Raw genomic sequence first — 18151 nt, forward strand, 5'->3', positions numbered from 1 at the left:
GAAACCAAAACTAAGTCTGTTGTAAAAGCCCGCCAACTTTAGGGGTCGATGTATCGATTTCACAAAATCGCGACAGCTGATCTTCGCTTACATTTTCCGACCTTTATTTCACTGCAAAAGTAAAAATTAACCCCTGACACGACTGCATTGGTTCAGAGGGGTGATCATGTTTATTTTCAGAGGAGCTTCATGAAAATTGAATATTCTGATATGAAAACTTGAAAATATGAGGTTTTTGCAGTGTTTACAGAGTAGAATTGCTCGTGGATCAAAGCTTATGAGATTTTATTTTTTTATTTCAGTAACTGTTACTAATAAGCAAAAAAATATTCCAGAGTTATGGAATATTAAAAAAAATGTTGCAAATTGGCGAATGAGTTCTTCCTTCTTGTCTGTAGGGAATAATGATTGAAATACTTCCTTTATTCCTTCACAAGGAGAATTATTTCCATTGGTTATTAACTGAATATCTTTTATTTTCATAGAAAAATATAGTATTTTGGAATCATCATAAGAAATCAAGAAGCATTAACCTGCATATTTATTAAATAACCGCAGACAGTTGGGGTAAAATTGTTTTGGGTTCAATGATATGAGCTATCATGAAGAGCAATACTTTATGTAGCATTTTTTATTGAGATTTTTAGATAGAAACAGCCACTTTTCAACTTCAATTGAATGAATGAACTGTTAGACTAGAGAAAAAACAACGCTTTTGTCTATCTAATGTGATCAAGTTTCATGGAATTAATTGAAAGATTTCATTTACACGAAAGAACGGTTGATATGTGTGAGGAATTCTGGAATTCACAATTCTCTATTCCAATAATTCATTTGTTTTACATTTTGGGATTCCATATTTGGGAAATAAAATCAGGGTAGAATATTCGAATAATATATTTCAAAAGTAGGTAATTTTTAACAGATTATGGATCTCATAACAATCGAATAATGATGAATGTCGATTACTTCAAATAATATTTACAATATTTCACATACATTCCAATTTTGTACACATATTATTTCCATTTCGGCTGAATCCAGCTAGCCTTTATACATATTTATAAAAATTCTCGTCGTAAAAAATCATTTGCGAATAACCAGCCTCCCTCGAAAAATTCGTGGTAAAAAGGTATTCAGCGTTTTTGTTTCAAACTCTTGTGTCTCGATGTCTACAACTCTATATGGTAAACATCAAGATTGAGGTGAAAAATAAGCTACGACTAGTCATAAAACTGACTTATTGTTGCACCTCGAAAACAACAGTTATGAAGAGAAATATTCAGGACTGTTTCGTCCTGAACTATCTCAGGCAGGAGTTCTGCCAAGAGAATACACCCCGAATGGAAGGAAATAGATATTCCACAGAATAGAATATACCCAGAAGAATTGTCTTCTCCAAGACAATTCGAAAAGGAACTGAGGATAAGACTAAGAAAAAAGGAATAATTGATTCGAACAATTAGGATTCTTAAATTATTCCCTCAGGACTGAGCCTCCTGATTCTTATACCACTTCATCCTCAGATTTAATTAGAAAGACTCCAGTCTGCAGTAACAGCCAATCCAGTTCATTTCCCTCCTTTTTTACGAGAGGTCAGATAGCAATTTTATGTCAGTTTTAAGTGTGCTGTAAACTTCAACAGTTATTACCCCATGCAGTTGTACACTTATGAGTCATAAAATGAAGCTATCTTTGCCTTCACGCTGTTGTGATTCGAACTCAGGCTGCTAAATTGGTAGACTTACTTGATCCTAAGACCCCAAAATATAGAGGGATTCCTGAAAAAAATTTGGTGAGCCACAAAATTTAAAGGGGAGTTGTCTGAACTCTGTATAAAAAAAAATACATAAGGACCATGGATGGTTGAAGAAGGCTAGGCTTTGGGACTCTTTACTAATTTACTTCTTGATAGACTTCGATGATTGACAATCGATGTCAAATTGAGGTTAACATTAGTTTGACTGGTAATTTGTACTGAAAGAGGTGGCTGGTTATTCTATCAATACCCTTCAGTAATCGTCAAGAACGTATTAGATACTATACAGTAGCAACAGGGCTCCCCCATGGCTCTCTCCTGAGTCCCCTTCACTACACAGACCCTATAAATCACCGTCATTTCCACACCCCTCTCTCAGCTATAACTTGTCTTTCTTCATGGTGAAATCTATAACTTTACAAATGTCACAATCCGCTTCCGTGTTGCAAGAACAACCCTCCTCGCACTTCTTCAGATCCTCGCACAACCTGAAATTTTTGAATTGTTTCAGTTCCTTCTTCACTAGGTTGAAGTCGTCGACCATGTCTTCGACTTTCTTCTCGTTATGCTATCCCTTCTGTCACATGAACACGTCGTTGAAGTTCGGGTTGTCCGCCCTGATGGCCAACTCGTCCTCGAAGGTGACCATCTTCTCCTTCTGCTTGGAGATGACCCTCCTTGGCACCCTTACGGTGAGCGGGAGGAAGTTGCCGGCGGTTGCGGCGTCCTCAGAGGCCATGGAGAGGTCGAATTCGCTTATGCTTCTCGGCACGAAGTATTCTACCAGCGGTTCAGCACCTGGAAATAACGAATTCTTCAGCTAATGGTAAGCTTATTGGTCTAGAGGGAGATGTACAGTTGTAATTTGGTTGAAAGATAAAGAATTACTTTGTTTGATTGCTTATGTCGCAAATAGTAATAGTTTTTTAGGAAAACAAGCTGACAGGTGCTTCCAAAGTAATTGTTTTATTGTAGAAGTATACAGTGAAGAGTCGGAGACATTGCTTCATGAGAAAACTATGGTAAAAGGTTTGGGAATCTCGAAACAATAAATGTATCGTTGTCTTAACGATATCTGGATGTTTGGGAAGGTACAGTGGAACTGGGATTAAGCAGAAAGGCCACTCCAAAAGGAAGGATGACAAAGTCATTCTTCAGTAAAAGAATGATTGCCTTGAAATCGCTGGATTATACCTGGAAACACTTCCATATCTATTATCTTTGAGTGCTCCTATCTATGACTCCTGGTCCCCAATACCACAAAAGTATTTTGGTGGGATGAATGCCTATCGTTCATTCATTCATTTATTCATTGCTGTATCCCGTTACCGGGAATAAATCTACAAAAAGACATAAAAAATACAGACTTATAATTTCTTAAGACTAATTGCGACTGTGTGCCCTCCTGTGACTGAAGAGACCCAACCGTGACCTACAGAACCTTCCACACTCCGGGCATGGATAATCACCAACCAGATCTGGCCACCCTTGTATTCTTCTCGAGTCTCCATTATAACTGTGGACCAAAGACCTCCACTGTGATCTGTCTAACGCTAGTTGTTCCCAGTTATGATTGGCACCATCTGATTTTAGGGATTGATGTAGTGTATCCTTGAACCTCTTATGCTGGCCTCCTGGTTTCCGGGCTCCCTCTGTCAGTTCGTCATACAGAGCTATTTTGGGGAGTCTTGTGTCTTGCATCCTCAGAATGTGGCCGCTCCATCTGAGTCGGGCCCTCGTTAGTGGAGTCTCAATTGTTGTACAACTCGCGCGTTGCAAGACTTCAGCATTCGAAACTTTGTGGAACCATCTGATGAGCATTATCTGTCTTAGATGACGTTGTTGAGTTTGTTCAAGCTGTTAAATATGTCGCCTGTAGGGCGTCCAGCTTTCGCTTCCGTAAAGAAGCGTTGGGAGGACGACTGCTTTGTAAACAGCTGTCTTGGTCTTCAGACTGAGGTCGTGATTTTGAAACACTCTGGCCTTTAGCTTCCAGAATGCTCGTGATACCGAATACATACGGTTGTGTATTTCCGTGTCTAGGTTAGCCCTAGTATTTATGAAGCTTCTCAAGTATTTGAACTGCTCAACCTGTTCTGGAGTTTCATTCTCAAGGCTGATATCCGTTTGAAGGCTTTCTGGTGGACTTACCAGGATTTTGGTTTTGTCAATATTGAGTCTAAGCCTTAAAGATTCGTCTATATGTTTGTAGGTGTCCAGCATTATCTGTAGATCCTATGGGCTACTAGCGATAAGTGCTCAGTCGTCTGCATATTGAAGTTCCGTGATGAACTTTGAACGGGTTTTTGCTCTGAGGCGCTTCAGGTTAAATAGGCCTCCATCAAATCTGAATCTTATTCCAACACCTTTTACAGGCATACTCATCTCAGCAATTATCGAGACAGCTATGGCGAAAATATTGAACAGTAAAGGCGTTAATACGCAGCCTTGTTTTATTCCAGAGTTGGTTGAGAAATGGTCGGTTGTAGAGCCATTATGCTGTATTCCAGCGGAGTTGTTGGTATGAAGGCTTTTACACACTGCTAAGAATTTTTCGGGTACTCCAAGGCGTCTCATGATTTTCCACAGCGTTCTCCGATTCACCGAGTCGAAGGCCTTACTCAAATCGATGTAGGCTGTATAGATCCTTGATTGTTGTTCACGGGCCTTCTCTTGCAGCTGTCGCAGTGTGAAAATTAGGTCCACCGTTGCTCGATTTGGTCGAAAGCCGCACTGAGATTCAGGTAAAAGCTTGTCTAAGAGTGGAATCAGACGATCAGCCATAATCTTCGAGAGAATTTTGCCGGTCAAGCTAAGCAACGATATGCCCCTGTAATTCTTGCAATTAGAGTGCTCCTATCTATGACTCCTGGTCCCCAACACCACAAAAGTATTTTGGTGGGATGAATGCCTATCGACACACTATCTTTCAAACCAGATTGAGTTTGTTGCTTTCTCTGAGCTTTTAGGGCAGCTTTCTTGCAGGAGCATGCTGGCTGAACAACCCTACCTGAAGGTACAGAAGGTGTTGCTCAGTAGATCTTCTGGAGCTGGAAACACGTCAATCAACTGGATAAAGACCAGTTTTGATTGTATACCAGCCACAGTTTTTTGGATCTGATACTTTGGACCACATCTGCACCTGTAGAGAATCAATAATGGTGGATGAATTGTCGTATGACCTATATCCTATAGGATTCATAGGATATAATACACGAGTACTTCAATATTGAATCTAGAAAGGATTGAAGACAATAAGTGATCTACCTGCAAGTACGTCCATAGGTAGAGCTTTTCTGCAGCTGCTTCTGTTGGTGTTAAGTTGAAGTTCTCTTTGGAGAGGGCCTTCTCAAAGTTGAAGCTGTTGCTGATTGTGGCTGAACCGCTTGTATGATTCAAACGATTTTGATCTCATTTGATAGGCTATTTTCTGGCAGAAAATTGTCTATCAAACTTCAGTTTTCCCATCTTCGAGATGCCCTTCGTCTTTTGAAACCATGTCCAGCTTGTTAGCAATTTTTTGACCTAATTTTCCTGGGCTATGCCTGTCTTATGATAATCCCGCATCATCTTTAATCATCGGTGACATGAGACCTCAGCTTGGCTGTCATTAGGTCACATCTCTGATAGTTTCTTTCTAGGTGCATTTCAGCACATCTAATTTTTGAAAGTATTTCTGGAAGTTTGAGTGGTGCATTCTCTTTCCTAGTCTTTTCTCCTACTAAGCATCTTGGTGCACGTTTTTCCATAATAATCTTGACCACTTTGCTCTGGAAAACCACGACAGGGATTCATCAGGACTCTGCAACTGGACGGGGGCTCTTATAGGGGTACAATAGACCTTGAGGTCACAGTGAAACACAATCTTCTTTACATTGTAGAATCTGGAATCATACTGGAAAGATTTTCCGATGAGATTCACTCGATTAGAGAGGACCAGGCCAGTATGAGGGCTGAAATCGTTTGCTCCATACTCGAAAAAGTTGCATCTTCCATTTCTGACGTTGAAAATTTAATCTTAAGCTGCAGATTTTCAGTTGCAGCTTTTAACAACCATAAAGACCCATCAAAGATATGAAACTCTAATTCATTTACCGGCTGTAGCTTTAATTTAGCCCGTTTGAAGTCTTACACCGGAGGTAAATATAAAATTTATTAAAACCCCAACCTCCATCCACTCATAGTTCTTTCAACCGTTTTCCACGGTGACTCTGCATTGTTCCAAGGAACTCTTCTCGATGCTCTCATTCCGTCCTTATTATTCAGAAAGAAGAAGAATATATAATACCTTCAAGACCTTCTCCCTCGGGGGCCTGTCTGGAGCATCATTCATTTTCAATAATGAATATTGTCTGTTGGTAGATTTCCCCAAACCACATCTCCAATTAAACTAATGGCGATTGCCCAAACTTCTGGAATACTAATTAGGAAGTTGTTTTCGACGAACTTATTTCAAGTTCGCCTTAATTGCCGATAATTTATTAGCGAAAATCATCGGGAAAAAATGGACGGGAAGGGGTTGGATCTGCATATTTCCGTACGTTATATTTCGGGCATATTATGGGGGTTTAATTAAGATTTGAGTTGGTTTTATGGCCGCGCTACGTGTGGAAATTGTGGTATGTTTTCATTAGGGAAATATCGGGTTACATTATTCCTAATTTTGCGGGCAGGGATTACTTGGGTTGATTTTAAAATGGCGTGTTGGCGGTATTATCAGTTTATGCCCCTACTTAGGAAGTTCTTTATGCCTAATATGGTGAAATTTGTATGTTTCCAGTAATTTCTTTCAAAGTAGGATAGTTTAAGTTGTCTGTCACTTTTTTTTCGCAATTTGAGGGTAGTTTTTTCTCACTATAAATTTTTCGAAATACTCTCTTCCAATTTTTCGAATCAAAACTGAAAAAAACCTTTAACCTAGCTCGCCTTCAGACCGAGAGTTTGAAGTGTGAAGGGTAGAGAAAAGGAGCCCAAATTTCGAGGCTTTTTGGCCCAAAAAGTATCCGTAAAAAACTTGAAATTGACCAGGTGGAGCTGGCAAACAACAAAAATGAACCATTGAACAATACAGGGTGAGTCTTTGACTTGTAAAAATATTTTAACAGTGAATTTTCGAGGTCGAAAGAAACACTTTTTTCCTATACCATTTTTTTCGATTCGGTCCAGATAAAAAGACATGGCCATCTTAAGTTTTCATTATGAGCTGTGCCACCCCTGGAAAAACAGAATTACCTTCAGAATAACTAGCTAAATCTGTGACACTACACATCTGTGGATCTTTTAAAAAGAGTTGTATTCAGCCAAATGACCAAATTTCTCATATTTAACAGAGATTTTTTCTAATTTTTGAACATCAAATTACGTGAAAACGTCGCATTATACAAGAAAATATGAAGAATACTTTTATTTTACAAAACGTTCAAATATTCATTGGATAGCGTCCAACTTAGTTTATAGAGTTGGATCCTTTGAATTTTTGGTATTTTTATGGTACGTAATGGTCATAATGAGAAAAATGGAAGACGTGGGTGATATCTTGTATTCGAAAAAGATTCATCAGATAAATGAAAAACTATATCCCAAAATTCATTTCATTCGATAAAACCGTTTGTGAGATAGAACTAAAAATAACCTTTTTTATGGCTTTTCAGCAGAATGTATTTTTTAAACCGATCCTATTTCAAAAAAATGGCAAAGGAAAAAAGTGTTTCTTTTCACCTCAAGAATCTACTATTCAAATATTCATACGAGCCAACGTCTCACCCTGTATTTCATTCGATATTAATTGTTACACAAAATTGTTTGAAAAGAAAAATGAAAACTACTAGAGAGAGAGCAGCAGTTTTTATCCAACAACAATATTGCATTCCTTTTGTTTCAGATGTTGGGAAAAAAACCCATTGAAAGTTATACATATTCGTTTTTGATTAATGGTTTGTATAAGATTGATCTCCAAAATCTTCAAATTCATCTTTGGTTGAAAATTACTTAAGTTGAATGCATAATATTAAAAAAGATGTCTCATTTATCTTCTATTTGAAAAAGACGCTAACACAATATTCACACTTTGTCATTACATCTTCTATTCTTATATTTTTCATTGCTTGACACAGCCATCTGGACTTTTTCGAGTTTTTTGCGGACACTTTTCGTAAACACTTGTTTGTTATCCTTCCCTCTAACCTCCATAGTATGCAGCTTACTATTAGTCAGAAGAATCGAGTATCACGAAATGTGTACAGGGTGTTAACTTAAGATGCATCAATATTGCTTCCATTTCTTCAACTTTATCATCAATTGGAATAGAACTTCATTCAAATGAGGAAAAACAGGATGAGCAACAAATAACACATGATTACTTAGGTCACCATTTGGAACCTACTACAATTAAACGATTTCAGAGTGCAGTAGCATGATGAAAGAAAAAAAAAAGAATATGATAAAAACAACTTAAAATATCCCAGTTTTCCCTTGAACACATGTATAGGTAACAGATGTTCCAGATAACTTGAAAAGACTACGAAAAAAGAGAAACTCACACTGGATCCCTGTAAATTTTTGAGCATTGTATTTCGTGAAGGAATACATATCTTTTGAGATATGGGGTATAAAAAATGTTGAATTTTTCATCGTTGCTTGATAAAATTTAAAGGAACAAATAATCTGTTGAAATCTTTGATACTTTAATAGTTTTTCTTCTTCTCAACTTAAAAATAAGGTCACTTGACTTCAGCTTATGTTTTTAGTGATCACAACCCTTTAAAAAACATCAAATTTGCTTATTTTCGACATAAAAACGTTTTCGGAGAAGGTTTCCCTTCTTGCACTTCCATTAAACACCCTGTAGACACCCGAATCTCAACGGAAAAATTCTATAATATTCTAAATTCCCAGAACGTGGCCAAAATCGGCGAAAATTGAACAATTCTCCCAAATTATCCTGTCTCACCTGCAGACCTCCTGGCAGGGGCATTCCTGTTGAAATTGCTCTTTCGCGGCAGGCTGTTGTGCTGGTACATCGGCGGTATTTTCTTCATCATCGGGGGAGTTTTTATGGGCGCCGCTCCTCCCTCCGTCAACGGTCTCTGTCAGGAGCCCTCGCCAGACGCCTCGGCGTCTTTGCGCTGAGACGCCGAGTTAGCCCTCGAGCACGAAGCGCCGATGAATCTGGGAATAAAGAACAGATAGGACGGTAATTGGGTTTCTCAGGCTCGTCGACGGTGTGAAACTAGCGACTTCGATGAATATTCAGACGCAGAAAACGCTCGTTGGGGTGCGGGGGAGGTGAAAATTTGCTTGATTCACCCAGATCACATATTGGGTGTGGAAGAATTTAGAAGGTTATATTGTTCCTTGTCAAAAAATAGTGTGGGAGTTATTTATATATTTTTTCGAACAGCCCAAGCTTAGATACAGCTTCCTGAAGTTGGTACCTGAAAAGTTCTTTTCAATTTTTAATAAGGACCAAGAAAACTGAGTTGAATTGAATGAAGCAGCATTCCTTAGGAGCGAGGAGGTAATAAACAATTTTTAGTGGCGTTCCTCTATAATTGTAGGGGTATATGAAGCCACCCCTAAAATCTGTATCCCAAATCCATAGTATCATAAAACACAACTGGTCTACCTGCCCGTAGAGGCCAAAAACATATTGTAGATTCAAGAAATTATAGAATACGATGATGTATTGATATCTAGTTAGTCTAGAACAGTTCCATGCATAACAAAAATATTGCGTTACCATAGCAACGAACAATAACTCATTAGAAGTGTCAGTGTGAAGTTTGAGGTCAAAAAAGTAAACCAGAGTTACGCAATAAATTAAAAGAAAGAAGATGAAGAAAAATTGGAGTATTGAGCCATCATCAATTACCTGTATTTGAAAGGGTTAAGGGGTGAGCAGATTAATGAAGATATGCTTGATACCCTTGGTGATCAATGTCCTTCGTATGCGATCGTGACAAATTGGACTGCAAGCTTCAAAAGAGGTAAATTTTCCATTGAGGATGATGGGAAGGCCAGTTTCTGTATCAGTCCCCGAAAATATCGATGCAGTTCATGACATGATTTTATCAGACCGTCGAATTGGGTTGAAACAGATATCTGAAGCACTGAATATTTCAAACGAACGAGTTCATCATATAGTTCACGTCAATTTGGACAAGAGATTGCTGCAAAATGGATCCCCAAAAGTTTGAATGTTGAACAAAAGCGTGCAGAGGTAGAAGCATCGCGTTAGATCTGTGGTGATTTGAAAACGATATAGACTTCTTAAACCGAATTGTTACTATGGATGAGACTTAGGTACATTTCTACTATCCTGAAACAAAGCAACAATCGACAGAATGGTGACACTCTGGTTTCACACGACCTAAGAAGTTTCGTGTCCAAAAATCTGCTGGAAAAGTTCTTGCTTCAGTTTTTTGGGATTGCCATGGAGTAATCATGATTGATTTTTGGAAAAGGGTAGAACAATAACCGGAGATTACTATTCGACATTACTGACCACCCTACGGGAAAAAATTGAAGAGAAAAGACTCGGAAAGCTATCCAAAGGTGTTTTGTTTTTGCGAGACAACGCCCCTGCACACAAATCTCATGTTGCCATGCAAAGATTCGTGATTTAGGGTTTGAATTACTAGAACACCCCCCTTGTTCACCAGATTTGGCTTCATCCGACTATCATCTCTTTTCTCCACTGAAAATAAGTTCAAATGGTCGTAAATTTTCTTCCAATGAGGAGGTAATAATAGCTGTGTAGGTCTGGTTTGCAGAGCAAGAAGAAACATTGTTTTTCAAAGGTCTAAAGACGTTGCAGGTTCGCTGTAATGAATGTATCCAATTAAGAGGAGAATATGTTGAGTAATAAAATATTTTGACATTGAAATTTTGTTTGGTTCTAGAGTAGGCTAAGAATTTTTTATTATATCCTCGTACTAATAGATTTTGGAGGAGTCAGGCTGGTAAAATCGCTGGATCTTCTAGAGATCATTTCACCTCTGGTTGGGATTAGTGAAGGAGTTATGAGATCCTGCCTTCTAGAAGAGGAGACTAGTTTAGATCCTCATGAATTGCCGAACAGGGTTGTCTTCTAGGAAATCTTGGCAGCGAAGCATTTCCGGACAAAGGTCTAAAGAATCTTTTCGACTCCAAATAGATTAATATCCTACAATGATTATGAAACACCCTGTACATCTGGTGCACTGAGAAATGTAAGAAAATCTGTCCTAACTCGTTCTCTTCAAGGATATAACCACCACTTGTTCAGAGGCTGATGAAGATTCTTTGAGAAAAATCTTCTGAATACCTATGATGGAGAAATAATCTGTCTGAAACCATCTCAGGTCTAGCCAGAACTCTGGAACTGAAGGGAAAGCTATTCCTAGTAAAGGTAAGGGAAGGGGCATGCAAATCAACAGTGAAACTCCAAATTCAATCCTCATCTTCATCCAGAATCTTACGTAACCTGTTGATAAGTCACGTTTAAAACAATAAATAATTTTGCTGCAGTAAAGGGAATCTCCATCGAATGAGGCAACGACTAACATAACGCCTCCGGAGTCTTAATTTCGAGTTTCTCATTAGTCCAACATCCACTTCGGGACAGAAACTGGGGAAGGCATTCATTAAATATTTCTTATTACATTAACGTGAAATTTCGTTACAGCGAGAGCTGAAAATTCTCCTCAACACCTCATATTCTGATAGGAGGAAAGTTTAATGTACAAAATAAGCATGGAAATGAAAATATTTGAATACGAACTCGAATGGAACTTGAAGGAAGAATACAATTAGTTAATCTGACGAAAGAAGGCATGAGATTGAATCCTGGAAATGGTTTCAAGGAGGTTTTCATCTGAAGGAGACTCACCTAAAGAGTTTCCCTATTTTTTCAACCATTTAATGTTTTAAATTGGTAATTTCTTTCATTCCTTCACTTAATTTGTCATCATTTTCAATGTGAGGTAGCATATACATTATTTGTTTAGGAATCCACTGAAAACTCAATTCTGAATTATGCATCTATGCCAAAGAAAGGATGTCATTCTTTCATTGAAATTTAGGCTAGCACACGCTATTAGAAATGAATTATTTGACTTCAACTATCGTGTGTACTGAATGGTATAAATGCCTCAGAAAGACAGCTCTGATTATCAGAGATATATTGAAGCTGATGACTTTGTTTCTTCCTAATATTGGGACAGAGAAGCTTTGGGATCACTAAAGTGAATACTCACCGAAAAAGAGCGATAACTTCATCTTGTACCAAACTGAAACACATGGCAACCAACGCCATTCCTGTCAGTATATAGGCAGAACAGGCACATAAAGATATCTCATCGGCGTTTCTTCCTGGTAACAAGTCACCAAATCCAATGGTACCTAACGATACGAAACAGAAGTAACTTCCTTCCAATAGGCTCCAGTCCTCCAGCCTACTGAAGAGTAAGGCTCCAGTACAGATGTAGGCTAACAGTATGACCACGCATAAGCTCACAGGAACTCTAACCATATCTGCACAGGAACAAGGCAACTTCCTCAGGCTTCTACCACACAGTTTTCCGTAGAGACGCCTGAAGCTTTTAGCTAGAACATCCCCGGTGGTAGAGAGGTAGAGAAGCATCAGGGGGATGCCCACTAAGGCGTAGATTATGGTTACCATCTTTCCCCATGAGGTTTTTGGTGATACTGGACCATAACCTGCAAAAAAAGATCATTTAGGGACAAAAACTTGTTTATAAGTAGTTTATCTTCATTGCGAACAGTCAGGATGTCAGGATCTCCCAAGATAACAGAAGGTTTTCTGAATAATAAGGGGGTAAAGAATATTTTCCTGAATAAACGTTTATTCATGAGAGTAATCGTCTGAACCTCAAACTGGCTAGCATCAGTTTCCAACCCTCGTTTAAATTTCCCATCACACCTCAAAACGTCTAGCACCCTTTCCTTTATATTCCGAAAAGACCATATCGGCTATTATCGAACGAAAACGGTTGAAAAAGCGATTGTAAACGGACTCCGAGCTACGTGGATTTTGGCAAATTGAATTTCAACTCCCCGACATACATGTTTCCACGAAGGGAAGCGCCAGACGGGGGGGCATATTCTTAAATGCGAGCTTTGAAATGGATGGAAATATTTTGGCGGAAATTGGTTGAGCAACGAACGCTCACGTGTGTGTCAGTTTGTTCCGAATATGCAGAGCTGTTAATCTGATGTGTCTGCGAGATGCTATGGAGGAGGGAAGGAGGAAACATGCTTGTGGTGGTTTCTACGTACTCGATTTTCGATTTTCAGCAAGATTGCTTCATATCTTTGAATGAAATCTGAGGTATCTACAGCTGAAAAATCACACAAATCTCACTTACTGGCCTAGAGCCTTTCATAGCCCTTCTGGTAGAGGAAGATGCACCTATAATCTAGAAGGATTCCAGGAATGGATCATTGCAAAAAATTTCTGCAAGATTCAAGATCAATTCGAAACAGTAAATCAATTCTTCAACATCCAAAATTGAGACTCTTATCGACATTCAAAGTCTTCTTGATCCTTCTTTCCAACAAGCGAAAAATTGGCCGACGAAAATCCTATATGAAGAATTTTCAACATATAACTGTTGGAGATACTGCTTTTCCCTATGTTAATGTACGTCTTATAATAACAGTAGTTTCTGCAATAAAACGAACGTATATGCATTCTATCTGGTTGTTTATGAGAAAATACATAAATTTCCATAATGCTCTAGGTGAAAGGCTGAATGGAAACTGCGAAGAATTGCATTATGTACTGGCATGTTGTGTACTATAGCATGTAATGAAACACGAGGTGGAAGATTTATAACGAATATTTCCAGAGGTCGTTAGTTTTCGGAGTTTATATTGAACGATATATGAAATATGGTAGTTTAATCTTGGGTGCTGTATGGGTAGAAAGTTGCAATGGTGCCTATTGTGTTTATATTCACTGCTGCGTAGACTCAGTTCATATACTAACTTTGGAAGATATTTTCATCTCCAGTGGCGTAGAATATATTCACCACGATCAGGTTCCATCAAAAACAGGACCAGATTCACAGATGTTCATTGGTGAACCTGAAATCCCAAAGCTAGGCTAACAAGTTTAGCAGAAATACCAATTTTATACCACGAATCAACTGGCCAAGGCAACATCTTTCCCATTTACAACACGAAGGCATTGTGGAATCAAACGAAATGGAAAAGCTGACGAACCTGTGAAAAGGCATCAAGGTTAGCATCTGCTGGAACCTTTTCCTGGCATAGAAGAAAAATGCTGCTATTCAGCAACTGGCAGCAGTGGTGAATGTGTGTAGAGTTTACTCTTCATCAATGAGCTCTTGCAGAAGCTATGAGCTAGGGATTACTTTTGGTACCCCTGCATCTGGACTAAAGCAATGGAAGTCGAAGACTCACTGTGTATAAGAAAGAAACAGCTTATAGAAGTGCGTCCTCAAGGACCTTGTCAGATTTGTCACACACTATATAAGATGTCTTGAAGCCTGACTGGAGCATAAGAACCAAATATCAGAAATGGTTACAGTTTTGAAAGGCTGAATTGTGAACAATCGACTCCAGTATGAATATAACCTAATCTGACCAGTTTTAAGTTTGCACCAACACATCTTGTGATAGATATATCAGCCCATGAAGCCTAAGAATGTCCATGACAGGTGAGAGTGATTATTCTCGAAAGAAATATCTTACAATGGTTTACAGAATGGATAGACTGGTGTCCAAATGTCTTTCAGGAAGAAATGAGCTAACCTAACCTCCTTGAGACTCGTCTCAACTCGTCCTAACCTAACCTAACCTAACCTAACCTAACCTAATCTAACCTAACCAAACCTAACCTCCTTGAGACTCCTTCAGACAACTAAGTGGAAAGATCAGCTCTAATGGGAGGTACAGCTTCAAGAGCCTTGCCAGAAAAGTGCAACAAATTGTCCTCCAACAATAATAGACTCTCGTAATACTGGAAAATCGATGTTTTGGTGGAAATGCAAATGGCTTTTTGTGAAAGATTCAAGAGTAATTGGCTGTGGTCATTATAGAAACATTGTTCAGCAAATATATTGATGATATGGATACCTAGTTCATTGTTCCATACTGTAATTGAATCTTCGCTTCGCATTTCCAACTCCACACGAAACCCGACAAAGGCAGTCGGAGGAAAATTCCTCCAGATACCATATCATGGTCGTTATGAACGTCTGCCAGCAATCTTGTTTAATTCAACGCGACATGGAACTCATTTACCCGTTGCATTCAACAATCCAACAAATTCGAACCCAATGGAACTGTTCAGAATGCCCCCCATTATTCTCTCCGCGGGAACGGAGGCTGGAAGCTGTTAAACGACAAAAGGAGCGCTCTCACTTTTCTGTCAGACGTTTTTTCGACCCTCTTCAGCCCGTCGCCGAGTCTCGAGCTCTGGGCTCAATTTATATTTATGTGACCCCGATTTTACGAACGTCTATGTGGATGAGACACGTCGCTGGATGGGGATAGTTTCGCGGGGATGAAATTGTATTACATTTCGCAGCTCCATCGTAGCTTGATGGGATTGCTGCCGTTTTGTAGGGAAATCAAACGTGGGTTGTGTTCGGGGGAAAATATTTTTTTCATGAGGAGAGGTTGACAGCCGATGCAGGATCAGTCAACATCGAGTTAGCGACAGAAGGGGAAGGAATAATTCAGGAATAATCAGCAGGACAATCTTGAGTTATGGAAGAACGAAGCTTTAGGCCTTAGACTCAATATCGACAAAACCAAAATCCTGGTAAGTCCCCCAGAAAGCCTTAAAACACATATCAGCCTAGATAATGAAACCCTAGAACAGGTCGAGCAGTTCAAATACTTGGGAAGCTTCATAAATACTAGGGCTGACCTAGACACGGAAATACACAACCGTATCAATTCGGCATCACGGGCATTCAGGAAGCTTAAGGTCAGAATGTTTCAAAATCACGATCTCAGTCTGAAGACCAAGACAGCAGTCGTCCTCCCAACGCTTCTTTACGGAAGCGAAAGCTGGACGCCCTACAGGCGACATATTAAACAGCTTGAACAAACGCAACAACGTCATCTAAGACAGATAATGCGCATCAGATGGTTCCACAAAGTTTCGAATGCAGAAGTCTTGCAACGCGCGAGTTGTACAACAATTGAGACTCAAGTAACGAGGGTCGAACTCAGATGGAGCGGCCACATTCTGAGGATGCAAGACACAAGACTCCCCAAGATAGCTCTGTATGGCGAATTGGCAGAGGGAGCCCGGAAACCAGGAGGCCAGTATGAAGGGTTTAAGGATACACTACATCAATCCCTAAAATCAGTTAATGCCAATCAAAACTGGGAATAATTAGCGTTAGACAGGTCACAGTGGAGATCTATGGTGCACAGTTATAATGAAGACTCGAGAAGAATTCAGCGGCGGCCAGATCTGGTTGGTGACCATCCATGCCCGGAGTGTGGAAGGATCTGTAGGTCACGGTTGGATCTCTTCAGTCACAGGAGGGCATACAGTCGTAATTGGCCCCAAGAAATTATAAGTCTGTTATTTTTTATGTCTTTTTGTAGATTAATTCCCGGTAACGGGTCACAGCAATGAATGAATGAATGGAAGAGGAAGAAGTTTTGATTTTTTTCTATTATTATTATGTGAATTGGGGTCGTTGTGGCTCGGTTAGCCTTTCGGGAACTGTGACCATGTAGATCTTTTGTTCTCTAGTACCCCTCTCATTCATAGGAACCCAAGGAGGTCGTCACTGGTGTTGATAAAACCGACAACATCCTTAGGGGCCTTAGATGTTAATTCGTGAGTATCCAGGACTGGTTTCCCCCACATGAATGGTTCTTAGGCCAGCCAGCTCTGGACACTTGCATACCATGTGTTCAGCTGTTTCTGCTTCTGATCCACAGAGCCTACAAATATCATCTGCTGACTCTCCCATACGATACAAATCATATTTGTACTGAGAGTGCCCCGTCAGCAGTCCCACTATCACCCGGAGCTCAACTCGTGACAGCTTCAGCAGTTTTCTGGTGTAGGTCGGTGAAATAATCACGAATTTCATGACTGAGTAAGTCCAGGAGTGTTTCTCCAGAGCATTAGTCTTTTGTTCAACTCCTATTGTTAGACTGCTGGGGGCAGGACTGGATCCCATGGTTGGAGATCAGGAGGCCATAGCATTTCTGAGCTATGAATTCAGAAGTATCCAGGACCAATTTCCCCATATGAATGGTTTTTAGGCCAGCCAGCTCTGGAAACTTGCATACCATGTGCTCAGCTGTTTCTGCTTCTGATCCACAGAGCTTTAAAATCTCATCTGCTGACTTTCCCATACCTGGTGCCCTGCCAGCAGTCACACCTTAACCCGAAGCTCAGCTCTTGATAGATTTAGCAGTTTTTTGATGTAGGTAGGTGAAATCATCACGAATTTCTTTGACTGAGTAAGTCCAGGAGTGTTTCTCCAGAGGGTTATTCTGTTGTTCAACTCCCATTGTTGGACTATCGCCTTATATTGGTATTTTCCAAGCCCACAGAAAGCCTCAGGTCCTGTAGGTGTTAACCTTGATGCTCTTTTTGCAGAAGCCGATGAACATCGGCTTTTTCATTTCCTTCAACACCACAGTGTCCTGGTACCCATAATAGTGTCACTTTATTGCCTCTGGCCAGTAACCAACACACTTATTGTTGAAGTTGGAAGGCTTCTAAGCTGACTAGTGAAAATTAATCCACAATACCAACAACTACACAATATCAGGAGAGTTGCAATAGCCCATTATACCACATACGAACCACAAAAAATATCATAAACATATAAGGAATGAGATTCTTGTTATTTTTTTTTTATTAGGCCAGTAAGTGTCATGAGGACCATATTTTGTGTGTGTGTAAACGCAACCATACGCCTCTTCGAATGGTTTGTAAAGCAAAATGAAAAATTTGACTGCAAAAAATGAGTTTTCTCTCGGCATCTACTTCAATTTTTGAGCAGTGTAGTTCAATATACCGCTCGTTTCCAAGTTTTCCCAACTCCCATGGAACAAAATCGATTAACTTATATTGTGTTGATACTATCTCGGTATTTTCGAACGTCAAAGAATTCCCAAACTTTCCGGGTGCAAAACATTGACGTGAAGAACAGGATAACAACGAGATTAATCTCTTCAAAAAAGAATTAATTCATCTCTCGTTAAAAGTGAGGAAAAACTTATGGGGATACGAATCAGAAAGTTCTCAGCTCACGGATAATGAAAACCTGGTTCCCTTCTCATCTCCAGGGCGTTTCCAACAACGTTCGATGATTTGAAGACTATGCAGGGTGTTTACCAAAGATCCAAAAATGTAGAAGGTGATCCTTGCATCTCAATCGA

The 18151-nt window shown here is 39.5% G+C and overlaps 2 protein-coding genes across 3 annotated transcripts in view; both read right to left on the minus strand.

Annotated features, from left to right (window-relative positions):
- Nucleotides 1-881: 881 nt before the first annotated feature.
- On the minus strand, nucleotides 882-8827 carry LOC123320072. Its single transcript, XM_044907238.1, has 2 exons — nucleotides 8709-8827; nucleotides 882-2557 (listed from the first exon to the last, which is right to left on the minus strand). Exons 1-2 carry the CDS (start codon nucleotides 8797-8799, stop codon nucleotides 2340-2342), a joined length of 309 nt encoding a protein of 102 aa, XP_044763173.1. The 5' UTR covers nucleotides 8800-8827; the 3' UTR covers nucleotides 882-2339.
- The window catches only part of LOC123320069 (TWiK family of potassium channels protein 7-like), a 148808-nt gene continuing 139445 nt past the window's right edge, over nucleotides 8789-18151 (minus strand). For both annotated transcript variants that reach the window (XM_044907235.1, XM_044907234.1), the window contains exons 3-4: nucleotides 11995-12457; nucleotides 8789-8926 (exon numbers count right to left, since the gene is read on the minus strand). In XM_044907235.1, the coding sequence (XP_044763170.1) occupies nucleotides 8848-8926; nucleotides 11995-12457 (542 nt within the window). In that variant the 3' untranslated portion in view covers nucleotides 8789-8847. The remainder of the gene's footprint in view (nucleotides 8927-11994; nucleotides 12458-18151) is intronic.

Source organism: Coccinella septempunctata, chromosome 9, assembly GCF_907165205.1.
Source record: "Coccinella septempunctata chromosome 9, icCocSept1.1, whole genome shotgun sequence".
NCBI lineage: Eukaryota > Metazoa > Arthropoda > Insecta > Coleoptera > Coccinellidae > Coccinella > Coccinella septempunctata.

Coding starts and splice junctions, on each gene's coding strand:
- LOC123320072 (XM_044907238.1), bottom strand. CDS start 8,799: ATGATGAAGAAAATACCGCCGATGTACCAGCACAACAGCCTGCCGCGA. Junction 2,558..8,708: donor CCCTGCCAGGAGGTCTGCAG/GTGAGACAGGAT, acceptor CGTTATTTCCAG/GTGCTGAACCGCTGGTAGAA.